Below are 25,852 nucleotides of genomic sequence, written 5' to 3'. Positions count from 1 at the left end.
ATGCATTTCACGTCCATTAGTAGGAGTGCCCCTGATCTCCCCCTTGAGCAGGCATAGGGCCAAGAATGTCCCTGAAATGGAGCCTGATTCTCTGATGCGCAGAGGTGGATCAGTCACCTGTGTGCATGTGACAGTGAGATTAAAAACGGGTTGTGGGGCTTTCTGTGCCCTGGCGCATGGAGACATGGAATTCTTACAGAATGCAATGGTAGGGGAGGAGTCAGACCCTTGAGCCCCCTTCAGACATTCCAGGTCAATCTACAACCTGCATACCAACTCTCAGTTTTATTGTAGACACACCCTACAGAATCCTCCATGTGCTCCTAGGAAAAGTCCCAGTGAATACCCAAGGTGAAACCTCTGTCCATCAGAGCTGGTATCTGTGTTGGTTCAGGTTCTTTTAGGAGCCCCAGCATGTGCTCCTCTTCGTCTTCCCTCTCATTCTGGTTCACCAAGAATTCCAGAGACAAGACTGCACTTCTCAGATCACAGGGCAAGGGGACCTTGCTCAGATCCCGAGGCACCTGAGCAATTTGTGCACACTGATCTCAAGGGTGACAGAAAACATAATGCAACCCCTCCTTTCTTCCTCCTTTCATATTTCTGCAACAGGCTGGTATGGTCCTTTGTGAATTTTTCCATTCCAATTTGAAACCTGGAGGACAATCTCCCCAAAAAGACAGCCACTACCTATTGGTCGTGATGAGACCAATGTCTTCAGTCTATTGAATCCAGTTTTTTATAGGAACTCCATTCTGTGAAAGTGTTATAGCAACTAGAAAGGTCATGACTGGGGCAAGTGGTTTTTCCTTCTGTTGTGGAGATCCTCTAGAACATGAGCTATCTAAGTGGGCAGTGATTCTGTAACTGGGGTATCTGGGCTCTGTTTCTTCAATTGGGGTAACTGGGCTCTGTTTGTATAACTGGGGTGACTGGGCTCTGTGCAACTAGGGGTAACTGGGCTCTGTTTCTGTAACTGGCGTGACTGGGCACTGTTGGTGTATCTGGGGTATCTGGTGCTTTTGGTGTACCTGGGGTAACTGGGATCATGTGGATTTTCTTAGCCTCCTGTCACCTGACTGCATTCTCCTGCTTCTGAGACTTGGCTTGCTTGCATTGGGTAAATCCCCGAAACATACCTTTGGTGTGTTTCTGGCTTCAGTAGGAGGCCAAAGAGAAGGGGGTGTGCCACTCTGACTAGCTGGCTTTTAGAGAGTAGAGTGTCCCCTGCTGGCCCACAATAAAGGCTTCTTTGGAATGGCAAAGTGTGGTCTGAGAGTGATTTGAAGATCTCCCTATCAGTATAACATGGGAAAATGTGAAAGCGTGAAAATGTTTCTGTTTCCCATGCAGGTGGCTGAAATGGGAATACTGCTTTGAAAACATGCAACCTCTAAGACTTTCTGGATCTTCCTTCATATGAAAACATCTGTAACAAAAGGCTTCTAAAACCACAGGTGTATTTGCACACACAAACAGAAACAAGCCCTCCAATAGTAACATGCACACACACAACTCACACAAAACAACAGCACTTCTCTTAGTCCTTTTACTTTTCCAAGTGAAAAAAGACCAATGAAACATATATTTTCAAAACATCCTCCCAGCACCACAGCCTGGAAATGGCCACAGTGTACTAAGGTTTTCTACGTGTTCTGGAGCAATAAACTCTTGGTAATCAGACACCCTGAGAATTGTAGCTGCTCCCAGGCCTCTCGTGTGCCACAGATGGAAACTGGGAAAAGCACACAAAGCAGCTCTCCAGAAGTTCAAAGAGATATGCCCTGAACTTCCTAATCCAGCTAGTCCATGAATTTCTGAGAAGGGATTGGTGGATCTGACGTGGAGAGAGAGGGGGCGGTGGGTGGACTCCCTGCAGGCTGAGGAGGTGAGGAAGCCTGTCCTATGGAAACCTTCTCAGAGAATGTCTCTCTTTCTTCTGAGCTCCCAGCAGGAGTCCCTTGTGCTCCTTGATCCTCCATGCATGGAGGTAGCTTCCATCCATTAGAAAGACCATCTCAGGTGGATGACATTAGGAACTGCAATGGTCTTATGCAATACCCCTGACTCTCAAGTCTACCTGGGCTCTCCCCTACTTGCAGAGTCATCTGTGTCATTTGGGCCAATGCAAAGTTGAACAACAATTTGAATCCAGCACACGTGTTGGCTCTGGAGCCTTCCTCTTCTGTCCTAGTCATGGATCTGCATGCTGAGTGGGATGCAAGCCCAGAGGATCCATGCTCTCCACCAGCCTGGCCCTATCATCCATCCCAGCCTGCATTGGCTGCTGCCTTCCACCCCTCTCAGCATTATTTATCCTAACCTAAACCTCCGTCTTGTGCTCAACTGTGTCCTGTGGGGATTCTCTTCTATCCTGCATGCCACGAATACCATGGGTCCTGAGTCAACTCCCCCTTCTCCCTGGGAAGGGTTCTGACCTGTAACAATTGGGTTTCCCAAATGGGGACCTTTGGAGGCACTGAATTGGGTCCATGGACACAAACACTTTGCTTTAGCCTTGACTAGGATGCATTCTGTTCTCTCCTGGACATAGAACCTCTTCCTCCACTTTCTTCATTGACTGAGGGGCTCTGGGGCTCAGACTGAGCAGAGCTGCATTCACCTAGCAGGTGTTTCCCATATTCCACAGCCCAGAGCCACCCATACAAAGACTTTTCCAGGCAGACAGTTTCTCTCTAGCAGCCCAACGTGGATTGAAAGAAAATGTTGCTTAAGTGTCATGTGCCCAAGTTCACACTGTGGAATTTGCATGTAGAGAAGAACCCAATTAGTCTTGAGCATCAGCTGCATTTAATGGAGAAGAATTGGGCTAAGTAAGGTCATCCTAGGAGACTGCTCTCACCTGTTGAGGGAAGCTGCCTCCTTGTCTCCAGCATCAATGACTAGTGGAATTTCCTGCCTGACCTCAAGTGGAAGAGAGACACTTCCACTGCTGAGATGGTTTCCAAAGAGGGAATTTTCCATATACTCACATGATTAGCAGTCAACCCAGCACACCCATTCCCTTGGTGTCAGATTCATAATGCTTTCTGAGAACTTAAGGAGATGAGAAATATTTGGGTGTGGCCAGTTCACAGTCTAGTGCTTAAGGGGGCCTGTTCTCCAAAGACTCCTTGTGAATACCAGAAGTAATGAAGCAGATTCATTACAACGATGGTTCAAGTATATTTAGGGAGGTCCAGTTGCTTCATAAACTTTCAAGTAGGCCAGCAGGCAAGCGGTAATGGGATGCACTTGGATCTCTTCTCACCAAACAAGAAAAAAAATAATAATTCCAGAAAAATATTCTAGCTGCTTCTGTGTGCACACGCGTTTGTGTGTGTGTGTGGGGGGGTGGTGATTGGTGTTTGTGTGTGCGTGAGTGTTGTTTTGGACATGTTCATGTGCACATTTCTATGCATGTGTCTGTGTGTTCATATGTACTTTCAGTTATGGATAAAGCCTACTAATATTACAGGCTAATAATGCATTGAGTTGGTATTCCTTCAAAACTCTTCATGAAAAACAAACATTTTCATTCTTTCTTCAATTCCATTATTTTGACTTCTTTCCTGATAGATTTTCATGATGGTTTTGAACTGGAAAAATGTAGCTAGCTTAGAATTGATTCTATCCATTATTTCAAGAACTATGAAAAGATGGGGCTGGGATTGTTGCTCTGTTGCAGAGGTCTGGCCTCCGACCCATGGGTGAGTGTGTTTTGATTCTAAGCCCTGCACATACATAAATGCATAAACAAAAGGTCCATGAACAAGTAAAAATATTTAACAACAAAAAAGGAAAACCCCTAAAGGGACTGTGGGAGTAGAGGCTACATTCACTTTTCTGTGATATTGAAGATTAGCAAAGCTACTGAGGTACCAGGTGTTCTGAACTGTGCACCCATAGGCCTGTGTATTGAGGCCTGTGCAAATCTGTGTGCACGAAATCCATGGTGAACTCCAAAGGAAGCGACACCAGCACAAGAGCCCTGGTAGAGTGCTGGAAAATCCTGCTGGTCAGGGACCCATGAGACTTACACAGGGGTATTTCTCCTCTCCAGCAACATTGCAGGATTGGCCCAGGTGAGGGCCTGAGGGGATTCCCTGGGGGCGGGGCCAGGGAGCTGAAGCCAGAAACACACCCATTTCCTCCAAGGGAGCTCAGAAGCCCACCAGATTTGGATGAGAAACCAGGGACATCAGCCCTCAGCAGCAGGCTCTCCTTCAGCCCTGTGGTCATTCTGGGCACTTGCAGGTCCACAAATGTCATTCCAAACCCAGCAGAAAAAGAAATACTCTTCAATGTAAAGGTAGAGTCAATGCAATTTAGAACTTATATATGTCACATAAAGCATGGAAGCATTGGGCAGAATTTCTTTGAATTCTGAAATCCTTAAGTTAAAATGGGAGTGTTAAAAAAAAAAAAAAACTTTGATACCCAGAGAGCCAAACTTGTTAAAACTCCAAGGCCCTTAGGTTAACTGGCCTGTGCCTTCTTCCCAGCACCTCAAAGTCATTCAAACTATGGATTTTGAACCTATGTAAAGAAAAGTGCTGACTCAGAAAGACTGGAAAATCTTCCTTGTGGGTAGAGTCAAGGAAATCAAAGGTGTGAGTCATTGAATTTTGGCCTAAAGTTGCACCTGTGGTATTGAAGGTTTCCCTAAGATGATGTGTTGCATCACATGATCCTGGGCAGGATAGAAGTTAAGAGAAGCCACCTTCCCTCACCAGTGGAATTACAGTCCCTATATATGCTTTTATTCATTTGAATAACCTTGAATATGTTATGAATTGTTCTATAGAATCCAGAGTTATACAATGATCATGATTTTGAAGTAGAGGTATCCATTTTTATACCACAGGCATACCTTGCTTTACACCAAGGAAACACTCTGAGATTTTTTTTTTCTTTTTTGCTGTTTTTGTTAGCAGTGGTTCTCTAAGTTTCATTGTGTCTCTTTTTAGTCTCACTCCCTTTCAAAACTACTTCACCTAGAAGTCAGATCTATCCTCATGGACATAGGAACTGTCACTCAGTATCTGTATTATAAAAGCATAAATCAATGAAAGTTGCTTTCTATTTCGAGGAGTCAGTGGCACCATCCTGATAATCCAATGCTTATCCTTCCATGTGTCAAAAACAGGTTAAATACTAGGGTCATCATGGTAGTATCATGCCGGTTCAAATTAATTTATATCAAGGATTTTCAGAAATGATGCTTACATATGATGACAGGGGATCAGGATGAAACCTTCTTACTCAGTTTGTTAGTTTCCAAAGGTGTCATGTGAAATCTTTGAAATCGTGTTTTATATTCATCTTCACTAGCTGTGATATCCCTGCTTTCAATCATGGATATATACATAGGAAAGAGATAGATTTTTATAAATTGTAATTGTAATATATCCCTTCAAATATCATGAATTTCATGGGTGAATTTTAATTTTCATTCTTAAGATTTGAATTCACCTTGTTTTTGCCAGAAGACTGAAAGAAGAAAAACAGCCAATTGCATTGATGCACACTTGTAAGTCCAGCAACTCAGGAGGAGGAGACTGGAGGATGTCCAGTCCACAGCCAGCCTCAACAAGTTATCAAGGCTCTAAATAATTTAGTGAGAGCTTGTATCAAAATTTAAAAAAAAAAATTTACAAGGGCTGGGTATATGACTCAGTGGTTATGCACACCTAGGTTCAATCTCTGGGATCTCAAAAAAAAAAAGTAAATAGTGCTGTGAATGTAGCTTCATGGTATGGTATTCCTGAGTTCAATCCCAGTGCAAAAGAAAATAAAATGAAAAACCAATATGCAAAAACCCAACCAAACAAACAAATAATTCCCCTCACACAAAACAATAAAAAATTAAATGGGACTGTGTTTGCAGATTTTCATACACCTGGTTATTGTCATAAACCTGTTGATTATAGGGCAATTTACAAAAAGACATAAACAAAGATTGACAAGATTTTCATAATATGAAGAATTTCACCCACTAGAAAATTGTTGACTGCAACAATTTCATTTGTTTTCTTTGAAGAGATGAACACAACCTTTACGCTGACCTATAATAGTGCCTCTGATGTTAAAGAGCACAAGCCCTACCCTGTCATTGCACAGTCTTCTTTCTCATCCTCAAAAGATCATTCTCCTTTCCCAGTTTCTGCCATTGACAATTCTCTAGTGCACTGAACCCACCTCCCAAACCTCATCCTCTTTTTCTTATCACTGCTCAAGTTATTACATTCTTACTCACTTCAACACATACTCATCAAGCTCATCTGGTCTTCGCTACACCATTTCCCACATTTGTCTTCCAGCCCCTGTATCAGGGGAATGCTTGTATGTGTCTCTTCCTCAACTGCATCTGAGAACCCTTGACCGTGGTGCCCATCCCTACCTATATTCAGAATCACTACTCCCATTGGCTTTCAAAGTATGTAGAATCTGATGTTTTTCTTAATAAGCCATTATTTCATGATCCAGAGTCATTTTTCTTCTTCAAATCTGTGGAAACTTGCCTTCTAGTTTCATCCACCTCTTCAAAAGATTGGAATGCCTGCTACTAACAATATTGTATTAGTTTACCAATTTTGAATGGGCTGTTGGCTTCCATAACAACAAGACAGACAGAGACAGGGTGATTTTTAAAAGCAAACTGATTTTCTCATGATTCTGGGGACTAGGAGTGTGAGATCAATGTGTCTGCAGGGCCTGTTTCTTCTGAGACCTGTGTTCCTGCCCTGTACAGGCTGGCGCCTGTGTCTCTACATGGTCTTCCTGCTCCCAGCTCTTCTCCAAACTCTTCCTATTGTCAGGGTACTGATCACATTGCAATAGGGTCCACCAAGTTACCTCAATTGAATTTTCCTCTTTTAATACCATAATCCAAATACAGTCAAATTTCAGAAGAAAAAAAAAAGAGAACATAACTATAGGGTAGTTTTTAGAGAACTAACAATTCATTCAGTGATTACCAGTTAGTCGTGCAGACAAAATTAAATTGATCCACTCTCCACAGCAGGGTTAGTGACACAATCCTGTGATGTCAGCATATGTGTTGGCACAACTTGTCCTCTCCATCCAGATCCCTTTGGAAGACCCTAAGGAGGAGCCGTTCTATGTCCTCATTATTGGCTTCATATTTGACAGCGTTCCACACCACCAAGTGGCAGGGTTGGGATTTCACATCTCTCTCAGGATGTTTAAACATGGATTTTGGTTTCTAGTTGCAGTGTTAGGGACTTTCCTTTCCCACTCAAAACTACATTCTGCAAAGATTTTGTGGCTAAAAATAACTGACCTCCATGAGCATTCCCCTGTTCTTTTTCTGTCAATTCAGAACTACAGCTTAAAAATGAAGCTATTAAGTAGGGTTTTAGTGACCATTTTTAGCATTCTGATCAAATGAGCTCACAAGAACAATATAGAGGAGCAAAAGTTTCAGCGGGCTCAGTTCACAGACATTGACTACACAGCCCTGGGCCTCAAGTGAGTCAGCACATCATGGTGGAACAGTAGGGCAAAGGAAAGCAGCTCCAGAGTAACAAAACCCCCGAGGCACCGGCATAAAAACAGACACATAGACCAAGTGCACAGAATAGAAAACAGAGAAAAGCCCACACATCTACAGTCATCTGACCTTGCCAAAGGTGCCAAAAACATACATTGGAGAAAACATAGCCTCTTTAACAAGAGGTGCTGGGACAACCAGTTATCCACATGTGTAGGAATGAGACGAGGTCCTTATCGCTCATCCTACATAAAAATCAACCCAAAATGGGCCAAATACCTTGGAATTAAACCAAAAACTATTCAATTCCTAGAAGAAAACATGTAGTTACAATGTCACCTTTTAGGCTCAGACAATGTCTTTCTCAGTAGGACCCATAAAGCTTAGAAAATAAGGAAAACATTTAACAAATGGAACAAAGTCAAATTAAAAATCTTTTCACAGCAAAGAAAACAATTGGGAATATGAAGAGAGAACACACAGAATGAGAGAAAATCTCTGCTAGCTACTCTTCTGACAGAAGGTTAATATCTAGAAAATATAGAGCTCAAAAATTTTATACCAAAAAAATCAAATAACCCAATTATTAAACGGGCAAATGAACTAAACAGACTCTTCTCAAAAGAAAAACAAATGACCAACAAATACATGAAAAAAAATGTTCAACAACACTAATTTTAAATTAAGCAAAATAACCAGAATAATAAAATCCAGTTGCTTGGATAGGAGTAACATGGTGTCTGTAAATCCTCTCATATAAGAGTCATTAGTAAATACTGGGATGGATTCTCCAGTCCACACTGTTGGGTATACTAAAGGTGGATCTGGAAACTATGTCCAATAACTTTCTCCCTGATTCCCCTTTACCTGAGAAATAATATGTTGAGTATTTTCTTTTACACAGGCTGTGGTAAAGATAAATCTGGAATAACTATCCACAATTACATGTACATAACATTGTTTGTCAAATTGAGGAATGTGAGTTACACCCATTTGCCATAACTGGTTTGATTTTAATTCACGAGGATTTTTCCCAGATAGTAAAGATGGAATGTGTATAACACATTATGGGCATTGACATACAATTTGATGAGCTTGCTCTCTAGTAATATTAAATTTTTTATGAAAACTGAAGAATTTTTATGATGCAAAGAATGTGAAACTTGTACATATTCATACAAGAACATTTGCTGACAAACATAACCAGTTTATCAGTCTTATCATTACCTTATGTTAAAGGTCCTGGGAGATTGGTGTGGGCCTGTATATGGCCTATAAAACACAGATATTGATGTACTTGAACTATCTTCTGTGAAATATGAAACAAATTTAATAATTCTGGTGAAGGAGTGTACCCAATAGTTGAAGTTTTAATATTTTTTGTAACTCTAACTGCATATAAACTATCAGAATAAATATTAATTGACTAATTTGCAAATGACTTAAAGCACAAATGAGAGCTTGAAGTTCTGCTCATTGTACAGAAGGATGTGAGAGTTGTATTGCCTTCATGTAAGCATAGATATAAAAACCTGCTTTACCTGAGCTCTTGCCATCAGTGAATGTTGGAATAACATTCAGTTTACAGCTAGCAAATAGCAGTTGTGAGCAACTTGGAGTGCTTGAAGAATCTACACTCGTTCAGGTCTGATAGGAACGCCTGCAGGATGGGATGCTCTGCTCTAGCGAGCCGTTAGTGGAACCACATCCTTAGCACTTGTGGTTAGCGTTGCCAAGCTGCCAGGGCAGGAAACTGATAGCCAGGAGCTACCAGTCCCCCTCCCTAGGGACAAGGACCCTTCCTGATGATAGCAAGATTTAGAACATCCTCATAGTGAGGTTCATTAGGCATAAGACGATTGGCTTATGGATACTATCTGTATGATTGATGGGCACGCCCCACTCAAACCCTATAACAATTGTATGCATTCCAAAAAGAAACTGAGCTACTGGATAATGACCTGAGGTGGGTCTCCAGCCAGTTCTCTCACCAGCTCCATTAGTCTGTGTGTTGATTCCACGTCTCTACCCACCATGACAAGGTAGACAAGCAACTAATTGACCAGAACCTCAGCAAGTGAACACTGTTAATGCTCCATCTATTGGTTGTACATGCATAATTTTTGGAAAAATAAATTTAGTTACTAAGGCAAATTGAATAATTTTATCATGAGGATAATGACTTTCTATCTGACTAGGAAAATTAGCAAAAGATATTTTCCAAATATTAGAAGTTTGGTTGATTAGAAGCCAATCATTTTGTGGAGAAGAAAATGGAATGATTACAATATTAGATTCTGATCCAACCAGATGTAAAATTCTCATTCTACCTTTAATAATCAACTGAATGACAAAAATCATGAAAAGGAATCAATGACTTTTGAGAAGAATGAGCTAAATGGAGCCATTCAATAATTCCCAATGATTGCCATATTGTTCCTGCAGGAGTATGAGCAGTGGGAAATATATAAATATATAGGCTCCTGTGGGTTACTTCTGGTAAGCTGAGCATTTTAAATAGCAAATTCAACTGTTCTTAAGGCCACTCTTGCTTCTGCTGTGAGCTGACAAGCAGAAGTTGGAGAAGAATTCCCCTATAAGATCTAAAACAAAGGACTCAAATCTGCAGTACTTAGTTTTGAAGACGGTCTTAGCCAATTGATATCACCTAATAAGTTCTGAAAATCATTAAGAGTTTTATTTGTAAATTTTGAGGACATATTGTTTATCCTTCTATTATATTACATAAATACTGGAAAGGGGATGTTTGTCAGCAAATGTCCTTGTGTGATATGACTGTGCACAAGCTTCACCTTTTCAGGCACTATGCACAAACTCATTGCAGTAAGTAAATTTTAAAAGACTTTTAAAAGTGCATCTGGACTAGCTGAGCTAAAAGTATATCATCCGTAAAATGAATAAATTTATGCATTATGGAATTTCTCCCTCACAGGAGTGATAATCTGGTCACAAAATTCTGACAGAGTTGGACTATTACACATACTCTGAGGTAACACCTTCCAGTAATATCTCTTAACTGGTTCTTTAAAATTTATTGCTGGTACACTAAAGGCAAATTTTTACAGTCATCTGAATGCAAAGGTATAGTGAAGAAACAATCCTTCAAATCTATCACCAGTAGATTATAATCTAAAGGAATGGCTATAGGAGAAGGAAGCCCTGATTGTAAAGCTCCCAGAAGCTGAATAACATGATTAATTGCCCTGAGATCTTGTTACAACCTCTATTTACCAGACTTTTTCTTAATTACAAAAATTAGTGTATTCCATGCACTAAGAGTAGGTTCTATATGGCCAGCCTGAAGATGTTCCTGGACCTACATATTGGCTATTTTAAGTTTCTCCCCTGTTAAGGGCCACTGACAAACCCAAATTGGCTCTTTGTAAGCCAGTTAGTTTTTCTACTGTTTTTTGGGGGCTGGGAAGAAGTCAGCACCCCTGCCAAAAATTTTGAACAGGTGAATTAACTAGTTTTTGTTGGGAAATCTAGAAGGGTAAATGCCCTGCTTGTGAATCTACTTCAAATTACCAGGAGAAATAATTTTTTGTTTAAGTCCCTGAGATGATACAATGGAATTTGGAGTAATTAATAATAAACCCAGACTGCTTAGAATATCTCAGACCCATATATTTACTAGCAAAGTGTCTAGAATATAAGGCTTAAAAATTTCAAAGTTACTATCTTTATCTTTTCACTGAAGATACTGAGCAGTCTGTGAAGGTTGAGGAATTTGACCAAACCCTTCTAAGCTTGCAGGTGCAATGTGTAAAGGCCACTTCTTTGGCCAGTACTTGCTAGACATTACTGACTTGTATGCTCCAGTGTCAATCACACCTCTAAAATTTTTATGATTGATTTCAAGATCTAATAGAATACACTCCTGTCTTACCAACTGAGTCCAATAGGCCTGGTCCAGGGACCTGGAAGTTGGGCATTCACCAGGGCTCTTGGCGAAGTGACAAGGGAAGAATATTAATTGTGCTAATACATCCCTTGGAGAAATCTGAATAAAATGATTTGTTTGAACTGTGATTTGAATTTATCCTTTAAAATTTGGATTAATAACACCTGGCAATACTTGAATTCCTCTTTGGGTTAAATTTTCACATCCCAACACTAGGCCTAGCCCATGAATGGCAGAAGTCCATGAATCCCAGTAGGGACTTTTTGTGGGCTCATGTCAGGAGCTAAGATTAATGCTGGTCTTGGTCCCAAGCTCTCATCCTGTGGGACAGAACATCCCAGAAGAATGCTAATGCTGGTCATCTGGGCTAGGCTTGATGATGCCTGACTGTGAGACTGCAGCTCCTCTTCCTGTGTAAACTAATGCCCACACTGTTTGGAGGGGCCAGGGCAGGCCCTGCCTCCAGTCTCTCAGAGGCAGTGAAAATGGAAGTAAAGCTGCAAATGGTGGCTGACCACTTCCGCCATGCCTGCTGGAGCCTCCCCATGCCATGTGGTCACCTCCCAATGGCACTGGCATGAACCAGACTGTGTTTCCTCCAGGTTACATGGATACCCACAGTCCTTAGTCGTGTGGCCCTTTCATGTGCAATGAAAACATTGCCTCTGGAATGGCATCTCCTAGGCTGGGGCTGCAACACTTGCTTTAAAGCAGCAGCTATAGTCAGACCTTGTAATTGCCTTGGACCCATATCAGAACAAAGGCGAATAAATTCAGAAACAGTTCCTTTTTTTCCAGTGGGGTCAGATGATTTCCTGACAAACCTTATTGGCATTTTCAAAAGCTAATTGATTGACCAAAAACCTCTGAAGCATTCAAATTACCAGTGGTTCTATTTGCTGCCTGGTAAAGGCATGCTACAAAATATGAGAATTTTTCCTCTGGTCCCTGCTGAATCTGACTAAAGTCCAAAATTTGTTTGCCTTTATTTGGTAGTTTCCTCCAGGCTTTTCTGGAACACACACTAATTTGATCATAAACTGGCAAATCATAATCATAATTAAATTATAATTTAATTGCTGTTCTAAATCTACAAATGATCTGTTGCTAGTTAACATATCTAGAGGAGCCTCAAAACCATGCCTGCAACTCTTTTCCATGCATAAATCTGTCCAGTTTGATCTCCATAATAAAAAATCACTTCCAGATAGGCATGCTCTGGCTAGCATAACCCAATTATAGAGGCAATGGCTCACTACAAATGGATTCAATCAGACTCTGAACAAATGGTGAATTAGGAGCATAAATACAAGCATTTTTCTGCTCCTTTAGAGTTTTAACACTACATGCATATGTTAAACCACAGCATGACCTGAATGCATTGATCTTGTTTGTTAACCTGCTCAAAAACTGGAAAAAGCTGAAAACCTGTAACATCTTCCCCTTGCCCTAGCATGGCTTAGAAGTCTGTTGAAGCAGTGAGAGCCTGGCCACCATCATGTTGGAGAGGCTAAATCTCATTCTCCCTGAGGGGAGTGGCCTTATCCAAATTTCCTTTTTTATTATTCAATTTGCAATTGCAGACTCATACCTAGCTCACGTTCTCCCTTGGACTAAGAATCCTTGGAACCCTGAAGCTTGGCTTCTTTGGAATCTCCCTTGTGGTTTCTTCCCCTCCATCTTGAATTTCCCTTCCTGAAACTCAATCTGGGCTGGTTTCTTCTCTAGCCCATGCCCATACCAGCAAGCTATGCTGACCTGACTTGCTCCTGAATCATTCTCTCTGTCCCAATCAGCTGCAATTGAATTAGACTGTGGTTTTGCCCCAAGGCTTTCTACCTGAGATTTAATAGCTACTGGTTGGGTATAACTTGATTCTGTCCTTAGTCCAGCTACAGACAGGAAAAATTGCCTGGGAGCTGTGCTAGGCTGTCCATCTTATTCTAGGCTCTTAATTGCATTTTGCAGCCCTTCCAATAATTCCTCAGAAGGACCAATGATTTTCTCTTGGTCAGCAAAAAGACACATTTCTAAGGCAGTCCAGGTGTTCTGAATATTTTCTATTGTACTTCTAAGTAGTTTAGCAGAGAGGCAACTTTCAAACTGTTTTCTACCTAGTCTTTCCCAAGTATGTAATTAGGCAAATCTTCCTCATAGAACCATAGACAAACATCGTTGACTGTTTTTAGAAATTGAGCAAGCTCAGCTCTTTTCATCTGTTTTCTCTTATGATTGATTAAAGTTTCCAGGATCATTAAGTAGATTTCCTTCTCTGAAGATGATGAATTCCCCATATTATGATTAACGTTCCTCTCTCTTCATTTGCAATCTGTTTTCTTTCATAACTCAATCTCCATTACTCTAAATTTCTAAAAGCACCCTCAATCCAAGTGAAACCCACCAAATTCACACCAAGTGCCCTTGGTTTGGGTACCAACTGCTGCCCCCATCCAGCTCTGGCAGCTGAACTAAAGTCACTTGTGTGAATTTGAGGTGATACAAAATACCACACAGACACAAAGTACCTTTTATATGAGCTTCACAATGGCTTCCCCATCTCTGGCCTCAGGCTCCCCAAAGGGGGGTAAGAGAAGGTCACAAGAGGCTGATGAGGGGGGGGCAAGCACATTTGGAAGTGGGATTTTATTTGGGAAGACACTGTTTCTTAGAACATTGTATCCAAAAAAGGCAGAAGGGGGAGGATTATGAAGGAACAGGTGAATGTAACTTAACCCCAGTTGGTGACAACTACACCTGGAGCCACACCTTGTTATCTGAGCTGGGGTAATACCCAAGTTACTGTAGAACACAATAATTGCTCAGTATCCTGGGACATCAGGACTTAAAGGCATGTTTATCTAGGGCAGCTCCCCACAGAGAGGTGAGCCTTACAGGCAGTATGGAGCCAGCACAAAGAGAGGGTGGGGTGGCTTCTGCTCCTGAGAATCCCATTGCACAGCAGATTATGCACCTGCTACATGAAATCTAGAAGCCCCAGGAACTCCTCAGCCTGCACAGTAACTCCTGCTTTTCTTTCTTCTACCATGCAGATGAGGATGGCCAGGTGAAGATAATGGTCACGTAAGAGACTATCAATTGAAGCCTGGAGAATTGGGGCTAGGAACTTTTTCCCCTACTTTCCCTGCCATCCTGGCCCTACCATTCCTTCCTAATTAAAACTTTTACCCTTAGAGAAGCTAGATAAGATTCCTATATAATGGGGGACAAACAGGTGTAGACCCTCTGCCATCTTGGCTAGGGCTGAGTCTTAATTTCTGGATTCTTTTCCAGAAAGAGAGCCCTAGAGGGGCAGGGGCTCTCTGGTGGACCCTTGACCTCACCCAGCATCCTTCATTAGGGGGCTCCATCTCATTACACAGAGGTTCTTTGGGGCAGGAAACGTGGGCAGCATTTCCATAGCCCTTAAGATGGGGCTCACTGTAGGCAGGGCTGGGTCAGAGTCTGGCAGGGACAGTCCTCCATTCAACAGGGCTCTCATCTTAGAGGCACTTTGGGGCAGGCAGCTCAGCTGGGCAGCATTCTCATGGGTCTTCAGACAGTTGGGGTCACTGTAGGCTAAGTGAGGACAGAGTGGGTGCAGGTTTTCCTGGGGACTCCCATCCTTAGAAGTAACTTGGGCAGGGCCACTGGGCAGCGTTCTCAGGCCCTATGACAGTTGAGGCTAACTATAGGCCAGGCAGGGCCCAGGGTGCTGGGGTGTGGGCCATCCCTCCCCAGTGAACATATTGTACTTGGGAAACATTTGTATATCTGGAGTAGGAATGCCCCCTGTATCATAGTTGGAGCTGGCAAATAGAGAGGAGGTTCTAATAATTATTTGGGACTGGGAAACTTATTTATTGACACCACAAGACAAAGGAAGGAACAGGGATGGGATTGCAATGTCCTAAGGAAGCAGCTTCTATTTATTGTGGGTTTTTTTTTCAGATTTCTACACAACATACAAAATATCTTTTTTAATTGATTTTATTTTATTTTTTTAATTTTTATTGTTGGTTGTTCAAAACATTACATAGTTCTTGATATATCATATTTCACACTTTGACTCAAGTGGGTTATGAACTCCCATTTTTACCCCGTATACAGATTGCAGACTCACATCAGTTACACTTCCATTGATTTACATATTGCCATACTAGTGTCTGTTATATTCTGCTGCCTTTCCTATCCTCTACTATCCCCCCTTCCCTCCCCGCCCCTCCCCTCTTCTCTCTCTACCCCCTCTACTGTAATTCATTTCTCCCCTTGTGTTATTTTTCCCTTTCCCCTCACTTCCTCTTGTAGGTAATTTTGTATAACCCTGAGGGTCTCCTTCCATTTCCATGCAATTTCCCTTCTCTCTCCCTTTCTCTTCCACCTCTCATCCCTGTTTAATGTTAATCTTCTTCTCATGCTCTTCCTCCCTACTCTGTTCTGAGTTACTCTCCTTACATCAAAGAAGACATTTGGCATTTGTTTTTTAGGGATTGGCTAGCTTCACTTAGCATAATCTGCTCTAATGCCATCCATTTCCCTGCAAATTCTATGATTTTGTCATTTTTTAATGCAGAGTAATATTCCATTGTGTATAAATGCCACATTTTTTTTATCCATTCATCTATTGAAGGGCATCTAGGTTGGTTCCACAGTCTTGCTATTGTGAATTGTGCTGCTATAAACATGGATGTAGCAGTGTCCCTGTAGCATGCTCTTTTTAGGTCTTTAGGGAATAGACTGAGAAGGTGAATAGCTGGATCAAATGGTGGTTCCATTCCCAACTTTCCAAGAAATCTCCATACTGCTTTCCAAATTGGCTGCACCAATTTGCAGTCCCACCAGCAATGTACAAGTGTACCCTTTTCCCCACATCCTCGCCAGCACTTGTTGTTGTTTGACTTCATAATGGCTGCCAATCTTACTGGAGTGAGATGGTATCTTAGGGTGGTTTTGATTTGCATTTCTCTGACTGCTAGAGATGGTGAGCATTTTCTCATGTACTTGTTGATTGATTGTATGTCCTCCTCTGAGAAGTGTCTGTTCAGGTCATTGGCCCATTTGTTGATTGGGTTATTTGTTATCTTATTGTCTAATTTTTTGAGTTCTTTGTATACTCTGGATATTAGGGCTCTATCTGAAGTGTGAGGAGTAAAGATTTGTTCCCAGGACGTAGGCTCCCTATTTACCTCTCTTATTGTTTCTTTTGCTGAGAAAAAACTTTTTAGTTTGAGTAAGTCCCATTTGTTGATTCTAGTTATTAACTCTTGTGCTATGGGTGTCCTATTGAGGATTTTGGAGCCCCACCCCACAGTATGTAGATCGTACCAACTTTTTCTTCTATCAGACGCCGTGTCTCTGATTTGATATCAAGCTCCTTGATCCATTTTGAGTTAACTTTGTGCATGGCGAGAGAAAGGGATTCAGTTTCATTTTGTTGCATATGGATTTCCAGTTTTCCCAGCACCATTTATTGAAGATGCTATCCTTCCTCCATTGCATGCTTTTAGCCCCTTTATCAAATATAAGATAGTTGTAGTTTTATGGATTGGTTTCTGTGTCCTCTATTCTGTACCATTGGTCCACCCGCCTGTTTTGGTACCAGTACCATGCTGTTTTTGTTACTATTGCTCTGTAGTATAGTTTGAAGTCTGGTATTGCTATACCGCCTGATTCACACTTCCTGCTTAGCATTGTTTTTGCTATTCTGGGTCTTTTATTTTTCCATATGAATTTCATGATTGCTTTTTCTATTTCTACAAGAAATGCCGTTGGGATTTTGATTGGCATTGCATTAAACCTATAGAGAACTTTTGGTAATATCGCCATTTTGATGATGTTAATTCTGCCTATCCATGAACAGGGTATATTTTTCCATCTTCTAAGATCTTCTTCTATTTCTCTCTTTAGGGTTCTGTAGTTTTCATTGTATAAGTCTTTCACCTCTTTTGTTAGGTTGAATCCCAAGTATTTTTTTTTTTTTGAGGATATTGTGAATGGGGTGGTTGTCCTCATTTCCATTTCAGAGGATTTGTCGCTGATATAAAGGAATGCCTTTGATTTATGCGTGTTGATTTTATATCCTGCCACTTTGCTGAATTCATTTATTAGCTCTAATAGTTTCTTTGTAGACCCTTTTGGGTATGCTAGGTATAGAATCATGTCATCTGCAAATAGTGATAATTTAAGATCTTCTTTTCCTATTTTTATGCCTTTAATTTCTTTTGTCTAATTGGTCTGGCCAGCGTTTCGAGAACTATGTTGAACAGAAGTGGTGAGAGAGGGCATCCCTGTCTTGTTCCAGATTTTAGAGGGAATGCCTTCAATTTTTCTCCATTCAGAATGAAGCTAGCCTGAGGCTTAGCATAGATAGCTTTTACAATATTGAGGTATATTCCTGTTATCCCTAGTTTTTCTAGAGTTTTGAACATAAAGGGATGCTGTACTTTGTCGAATGCTTTTTCTGCATCTATCGAGATGATCATATGGTTCTTATTTTTAAGTCTATTGATGTGGTGAATAACATTTATTGATTTCCATATATTGAACCAGCCTTGCATCCCAGGGATGAATCCTACTTGATCATGGTGCACAATTTTTTGGATATGTTTTTGTATCTGATTCACCAGAATTTTATTGAGGATTGTTGCATCTAGGTTCATTAGAGATATTGGTCTGTAGTTTTCTTTCTTTGAAGTGTCTTTGTCTGGTTTAGGAATCAGGGTGATGTTGGCCTCGTAGAATGAATTTGGAAGTTCTCCCTCTTTTTCTATTTCCTGAAATAGCTTGAAAAGTATTGGTATTAGTTCCTCTTCAAAGGTTTTGTAAAACTCTGCTATATACCCATCCGGTACTGGGCTTTTCTTAGTTGGTAGTCTTTTGATGGTTTTTTCTATTTCCTCAATTGATATTGGTCTGTTTAGGTTGTCTGTATCCTCCTGACTCAATCTGGGCAGAACATATGACTTAAGAAATTTATCGATGCCTTCACTATCTTCTATTTTATTGGAGTATAAGGATTCAAAATAATTTCTGATTATCCTCTGTATTTCTGAAGTGTCTATTGTGATATTGCCTTTTTCATCCCATATGCTAGTAATTTGAGTTGTCTCTCTTCTTCTCTTCATTAGCATGGCTAAGGGTCTGTCTATTTTATTTATTTTTTCAAAGAACCACCTTTTAATTTTGTCAATTTTTTCAATTGTTTCTTTTGTTTCGATTTCATTAATTTCAGCTCTGATTTTAATTATTTCTTGCCTTCTACTTCTTTTGCTGTTGATTTGCTCTTCTTTTTCTAGGATTTTGGATGAAGTATGAGATCATTTGTTTTTTTTTTTTTTTCTTTTTTTAAGGAATAAACTTCAAGCAATGAATTTTCCTCTTAGAACTGCTTTCAATGTGTCCCATAGATTCCGATATGTTGTGTCTGTGTTTTCATCTATCTCTAAGAATTTTTTAATTTCCTCCTTGAAGTTTTCTATAACCCATTGATCATTCAGTAACCTATTGTTCATTCTCCAAGTGATGCATGATTTTTCCTTCCTTCTTTTATCGTTGATTTTCAGTTTCACTCCATTATGATCAGATAATATGCATGGTATTATCTCTACTCCTTTATATTGTCCTGTTCCGGGCACGGGAGGCGGCTCTGCTCTGCCCCTGCTCCAATTGGGGTGACGTGACTACCACGCCGGTGGGTCGCTGGGCCTGTTCCACTGGTCGGTCGCAGGTCTGCCTACCTTGCGGGCATGGGCGGCAACTCTGCTCTGCCCCTACTCCAATTGGGGTGACATGACTACCACACCTGCAGGCTGCTGGGCCTGTTCCGGGCGCGGGCAAAGGCTCTGCTCTGCCCCTACTCCAATTGGGGTGACGTGACTACCATGCCAGCAGGCCGCTGGGCCTGATCCACCTGTTGGTTGCAGGTCTGCCTACCTTGCGGGCGCGGGTGGCGGCTCTGCTCTACCCTTACTCCAATTGGGGTGACGTGACTACCACGTCAGCGGGTCGTTGGGCCTGTCCCAGATGTGGGTGGTGGCTCTGCTGTGCCCCTACTCCAATTTGGGTGACGTGACTGCCACGCCGGCGGGTCGCTGGGCCTGTTCTGGGCGCGGGCGGTGGCTCTGCTCTGCCCCTCTGGCTTGATGACAAAGTGAGAGAGACTCGGGTGTTTGTGACTCACTTTCTTTACCAGGAGACCAACTGTTTCTGTCACCGCTGGTATCGATGAAGTTATCTCCTCCACCGCTTTCTGATGACATCAGATCTCTGCCATGTTGGTATCCCATGCGAATGGCAGCATTTTGTTCCCTTTGCCGGGTGACCTAAGCAACGTGTGAGTCCTGACCGGCCCTCACAAGCCCCATCTCAATCCTGTTGCCACTTCCTATGAAGGCTCAGTTGGTATTTACCTTCACAGTATTCAGCAGGACCCGGACCGAGAAGCAGTTTCCGCGGGTTCTTTAGCCCTGGGCCAGAGCAGTTCTGGGAGCCGGAATTCGGCCGCTCTGGGCTCGGTGTATGTTCTGATAGGAGCAGGATCCAAGAAGCAGTTTCCGCGGGTTCTTTAGCACTGAGCCTGAGTAATTTGTCTGCAAGACGCAGGTGAATAGCAGCCTGAAATTACCTGTTCTATAGCTGAATGAGCTGCGATCAGTCGAAAACAGGAATGGTGACGTCAGCTCTCCAAGATGGTGGCCGCTGGCTTCCTCTGTGGTCTGACCGGTGTGGAGAACCGAATTTGACCGCTTCCTTCCCCCGTCTCAAACCCAGAATTCAGCACTGAGCACAGTAATTGCACAGCTGGCAGGAGCCCGCAGAATCCACAGCGCTGTATCTTTGCGTTGCTATCTCGTCTTTTCCCAGCGCGCACCGAAGACTCTAGCCGCGGGGCAATTTGCTGAATAAGCAGTGTGACCCTCTGTGCGGACAAATCTCTGCGTTTGAGCCCCCATAGCTGATCCTCATGCGATGGAAATCCTTCCTCTAGTTTTTGGAGCACCCCAATTTTGCTGGAAATTCCTAACAAGCTAGCTTTTAGCCATTCTAACTCGTCATTCTCCCGCTTAGTGATGCGGTACATGGGGGTGATGCATTCCCTTCGCAGCCATCTTCCCTCTTCCCATGATTTTATTTTTTAAATACACAACAGCAGAATGCATTATAATTCTTATTATACATATAAAGCACAATTTTTCATATCTTTCTATATAAAGTATGTTCATGCCAATTCATATTTTCATATATGTACTGTGTTTTGCATTACCATCCTTATTACACATGTATAGCACAATTTTTTATATCTCTGTTTCTATATAAAGTATGTTGACACCCAATTTGTGTCTTCATATATGTACTTTGGATAATGATGACCATCACATTCCACCATCCTTGCTAATCCCCTGAACCCTCTATTTCCCTCCCCTCTGCCCTATCTAGAATTCATCTATTCCTCCCATGCTCCCCCTCCTTACCCCATTGTGAGTCAGCCTCCTTATATCAGAGAAAACATTCGGCATTTGTTTTTTTGGGATTGACTAACTTCACTTAGCATTATCTTCTCTAATGCCATCCATTTATGTCGCGACCCCTTGCCCGCAAGGAAGACGCAACTCAGGAATCTTCTTTCAGCAGTTTATTCAGGCCCCTGATATTTCTTCTAATCTTCTCTCGGATGCCCCTCCCAGCCTTAATAAAGCATCCCAAGCCCCAATGCGAAGCTGCCACGTGGAACTTTCTCACAGGGTGCTGAGAAACCATGCACCAACTCTCCCAAACAAGGAGTTGTTTGTTACAGACCACAGTGGAGCCAGCGCCATCTTGCAATGGCGACCATAATCTGCAGAAACGGCTCACCACAGTTCCCCCCTTCTGTTTTTTGAAAACAATACAGGCGAGAGTAGAGGTCCTATCCCACTGTGCAGAAGTGGCTGCATAGTATGGCTCAGTCCTAAGGAGGGCCCTTCCCCAGATCTGAAGCCATATCAGCCGACGCCTTTTTTCGTGGGGCGGGGCGTGGACATCAAACCCGCATGCAATAGGACATGCTCTCCTTGAGGTCCACTTCAAGGATCACTCAAGTGCAGTGCCTTGCCTCGCATCCTGTATCGTGACGAAGGTGGACGAAGGGGGACAGCTGAGGCTGAACTGTGGCTGCACACAACGACAAACGAGTTGACAGCACCCTGAAAGAAAGGCACGGACTTTAAGGTGATAGAGAAGCATTAGTGTGGAAACCCACCTGCGTGCAATGGCAGCAAGACCGGCAGAGTGCAAGGGCTTTCCAACACTAAGAGAATAATGAGGAAAGACATGCCGATCCCAGTGCAATGTTATAATAACTTGGGGTGCAACGGCCATGTCAAAGATTTACTGTTTAAGATGCGCAAGCCAGACTTGAGGTGAATTGTTATTTTCTAAAGCTGCAAGAGCTTGGATGATCATAGCCTTATCGTGAGCATTGCGGGCCTTGAGGCGACAGAGAAACCACAAACAGAGAAGCATACCGAAGCAACACATTGCACCAAAAATGTTTACCCCCACCCACTCTTTAAAAAAGGAAAAGGCAGAAGATATCCAATCGGTGAATTGACCCAAAGTCACGGGATCAACACGGGTGCTATTCAAGACAGCTATCTGGGTTAGTTGAGACTGGATCATGTCTTCCGCTTCCATGGACCAATTTCCAGCCAAATATTCGCCAATGATGCGGGAAGCATTCCTGGAATCATTAAATCTGACAGAGGTTATGCATAAATGTGCACGTTGGTCAACACAACCCAAAAGCACTAAGTCAGCCAATTCTTCTACCTGAGCTTAGAGTAAATCTATTCTTTGGTTGGCAGCTAAAATCCCTGACAAAATATGTTGATTAATTGTATTTTGGGATTTAAGTATGGTGGAAGTTTGTTGGACAACTTGATTAATAGTGGCAGCAGTTTGTACTTGATTGGCCATAGCCATTCCGGCCGTAACCGCTGCAGCAGCAGATACCGCCACGGCTGTCACTATAGCCGCTGTGATTCCAAAATCTCTGCGGACTCTAAGTAGCTCAACAATAGGGAATTTATCAGGATCCGCAGTAACCGGGATTGGGACGAAAGTTGGAATTTTCATAACCACTGCTACAGTCCAGGAACCATTCCAACACTCAGATAAGAGACAGGTAGTATGAGAACAATCCAGCATCCCCGATGAGGTGGCCTCAGCCAAAAGGAATAAGAAGGGGGATTGGACACAGACCATTGCAGGAGGCAATGTGGCATTATACAACAGAGAGTTGAATGAAACAGATGTAAGTCTATTGCCTTGTTCACTTTCCCTAACAGTACCAGAAATATTAGCCAGCCAACTTTTGGCTCCTACCAACTGAGCCAGTGCAGAAATATCGGCTGAAGCCCCCTTTTCATTGGAAATCAGCCATTGAAACCAGGACCAACCTACTCCTGTAGAGGAGCTGGCACTATTGTTAAAGTTATAAACATACCTATTAAGAGAGGGGGAAAGGGAGAAACCTTTAGCAACTTGATGTTTCTCCCAAGAATGATCCTGACAAGGCGTAAATATTGGGGGGAAATCAAGATTAGGGGAACAGTAAGGAGAGGCCTTGAAATGAGTGGCATTATAAATACTACTAGAAAAAGGAGGCACTGGGATTAGTACCTCGGAGATAATAGCCAAGGTAGTTATGTTAAGAGCAGAGCTGCTGTTTGCGGGGGTCCCTGAGCCTGATTGCTTCCCCGAAGCTACCTTGCTCAATACAGCACTGATAATGCTTCCTGAGACCTGATTGGACCGCAATGGCTCCTCCCAGTTAGTCAAATTTTTGGTCTTAAGGCTAATGTAATTAGCGTTTCTAAGGCTGAAACAAAAAACTCCTGTGAGATTAACTTGAGATTGATTAAAAATTCTCTCCATGTCCCCTCTAGGAGAGGCACAGGGAGTAGACATCTCACATGAGGTAGAAAAAAGAGTGGAGAGGACACTAGAATTACCATGAACCGGCATCGGCATTGGCCATGCCCGTGCCACTGCCCACCACAGCATTGGTGTTGCCTGTGCCATCAGCACCAGCACCAGAGCCAGAGCACTTAGCAGAATGAAGATCCTCATCACAGGATTGTTGTGGTGTCTCTTGTTGCTGGTCAGTTGATGTCGAGACTCTTCTTGTCAAGCGTTCCAGGACCCACAATGGTTCCGTACGATCCTGGGGAAAAACACATACAGATCCTCGTGCCCATGTCAGCACGGGGTCAGGGCCGTTCCATTGGCCCGTAAGAGCATCCTTCCACTTAACATAGCCAATCACAGAGGGCTGAGGGGACACATGTCTATCGGCTGCAGAGCGACCATGAATATCCAAATTCAAAAAATTAATGGTAAAGAGAGCTAAGGACAGGCGTTCTTTAGGAGTGTGTTCAGCTCCTATTCCCCCTTTTTGTTTTTGTAAAGTTTTTTTTTTAAGGTGCGATGAGCACGCTCAACAATGCCTTGTCCTTGAGGATTATAAGGCAAACCATGAGTAAGTTGCACTCCCATAGTAGAACAAAAAGCTGTAAATTGTCTGCCAGTATAAGCAGGTCCATTATCAGTCTTAAGGGATGCAGGTGCACCCCATGTTGCCCATGCCTCTAAACAGTGAGTAATGACATTACGTGCCTTTTCTCCCGATAAAGCAGAAGCATGGATAATTCCAGAGCACGTATCAACGGAAACATGCACATACTTAAGGTTACCAAAGTCAGGTATATGTGTCACATCCATTTGCCAAACAATCAATGGCTTTAATCCCCGTGGGTTTACTCCATAATTAGGGGGATGAAGAAATGTGACACAATGGGGACATTGCAATACTATCTGCCGAGCATCCGCTCTTGAGATGGAAAAATGCCTGCGCAGCGTTAATGCATTAACATGGAAGTTTTGGTGAAACAACTTAGCCCCCTCTAAGGAGGAAGCCAAGCATATCAATTGACCTCTAGTGGCTAAGTCCGCACAGGCATTACCTTGGGATAACGGACCAGGAAGAGAGGTGTGAGCCCTGATGTGCATTGGATAAAAAGAAGCAGTGCGGTTAGAGATAAGTTGTTGAAGCTGAGTAAAGTAAACAGACACATTGTGGGCCTCACTAATAGTTCCCACGGCTTCCAGGACTTTTAGTGCTTGTACCACATAGCTGGAGTCCAAAATAAGATTAAAAGGAAAAGAACACTGTTTAAAAACTTCAATAACAATTTGTAGTTCTACCCATTGTGGATTTCCAGGAGCAAATTGATGCTGGATAGGGGGAGAGTCATTAATTACATAAGCTCCCATTCCAGACTTGGAACCATCAGTAAAAATGTTAACAGCCCCCTCTATGTTTGGGCATGGAAAGCTCTCCTCGAAACACCCTCACCGTACGGCGGCGGGTCCGGAGGATCATTTTTTTCTCTTTTTTTTTTCTTTTTTTTCTTTCTGAGCTCCTGTTTATTTTTGTTCCCTTCTCCCATAGTTAGACTCCCTAGCTGCCGAGACAGTCTCCCGAGCTCCTCCTCCTCATCGTCCTTCTCTTCTGACCCACTTTTGCATGGGAGTGTGCGCAGTGTACTGAGATCTGGATACAAGCGTTTCCTCCCCCGTTTCTCGCTCTGCACATTTCTTTCCTCCTGAAATATTTCACTCCGTGCCAGAGACAATTGCCTCCTCCCCTGTTTCTCGTTCCGCACACTGCCATCCTCCTGAAATACGTCACTGTCTGCCGGAGATAATTGTTTCCTCCCCTGTTTCTCGCTTCGCACACTCCCACCCTCCTGAAATACCTCACTGCCTGCCATTTCTGATCTTTCTTCATGTAATTGCTCTAAAACTTCTTGTCCTTTAGTAAGTGCTTCCTGACATCTGCCATCTGCGAGGCAACTACGGATCATCTTCCAAAGGGGTATCACCCCACCCTCTAATATGCCCTGCTCAGAAGCAAAGTCAAGATCTGTGCCTAACTTATCCCAGCTAGGTAGAGTAAAGCTGCCCGAGAACGGAAACCACAGTGCAGCAATATCTGTCTTCTGTAAAAATCTCTGTAAAGTACTACGTTTCACTTTTAGGCCCTTGGAACGTAACAGGTTATCTAGGGCCAGGAGAAGTGGACTTGAAGATACGGCACCCATGACACAACAAAAGACACACAACAAACAAAAGTGAAAGTAAGAGCGAAAGTACACAGTGCAGCTGCAATAAGATTTAATGCTCTCTCTGGCTTTACAGAGGAGCTGCCGCTTTGACAGCGGGTCCCAATTAGTCTGGGACTAATCTCCGCTTTAACCGCGGGTCCCAATTAATCTGGGACTAATCTCCGCTTTGATCGCGGGTCCCAATTAATCTGGGACTAATCTTCCGCTTTACCTGCGGGTCCTACTTACCTAGGACTAACCGGTGCACCA

General features: G+C 42.6%; 1 protein-coding gene across 1 annotated transcript in view; it reads left to right on the top strand.

Moving 5' to 3' along the window:
• The first annotated feature begins 3,706 nt into the window (after nt 1-3,706).
• LOC143397389 (beta-defensin 109-like) overlaps nt 3,707-25,852 on the top strand; it is a 46,646-nt gene continuing 24,500 nt past the window's right edge. Inside the window, exon 1 of the mRNA XM_076853444.1 lies at nt 3,707-3,710. Coding sequence (XP_076709559.1) covers nt 3,707-3,710 — 4 coding nt within the window. The remainder of the gene's footprint in view (nt 3,711-25,852) is intronic.

This window comes from Callospermophilus lateralis, chromosome 4 (genome assembly GCF_048772815.1).
Source record: "Callospermophilus lateralis isolate mCalLat2 chromosome 4, mCalLat2.hap1, whole genome shotgun sequence".
NCBI lineage: Eukaryota > Metazoa > Chordata > Mammalia > Rodentia > Sciuridae > Callospermophilus > Callospermophilus lateralis.
The sequence above is the reverse complement of the archived record's forward strand: the minus strand, read 5'-3'. Positions and strand labels throughout refer to the sequence as shown.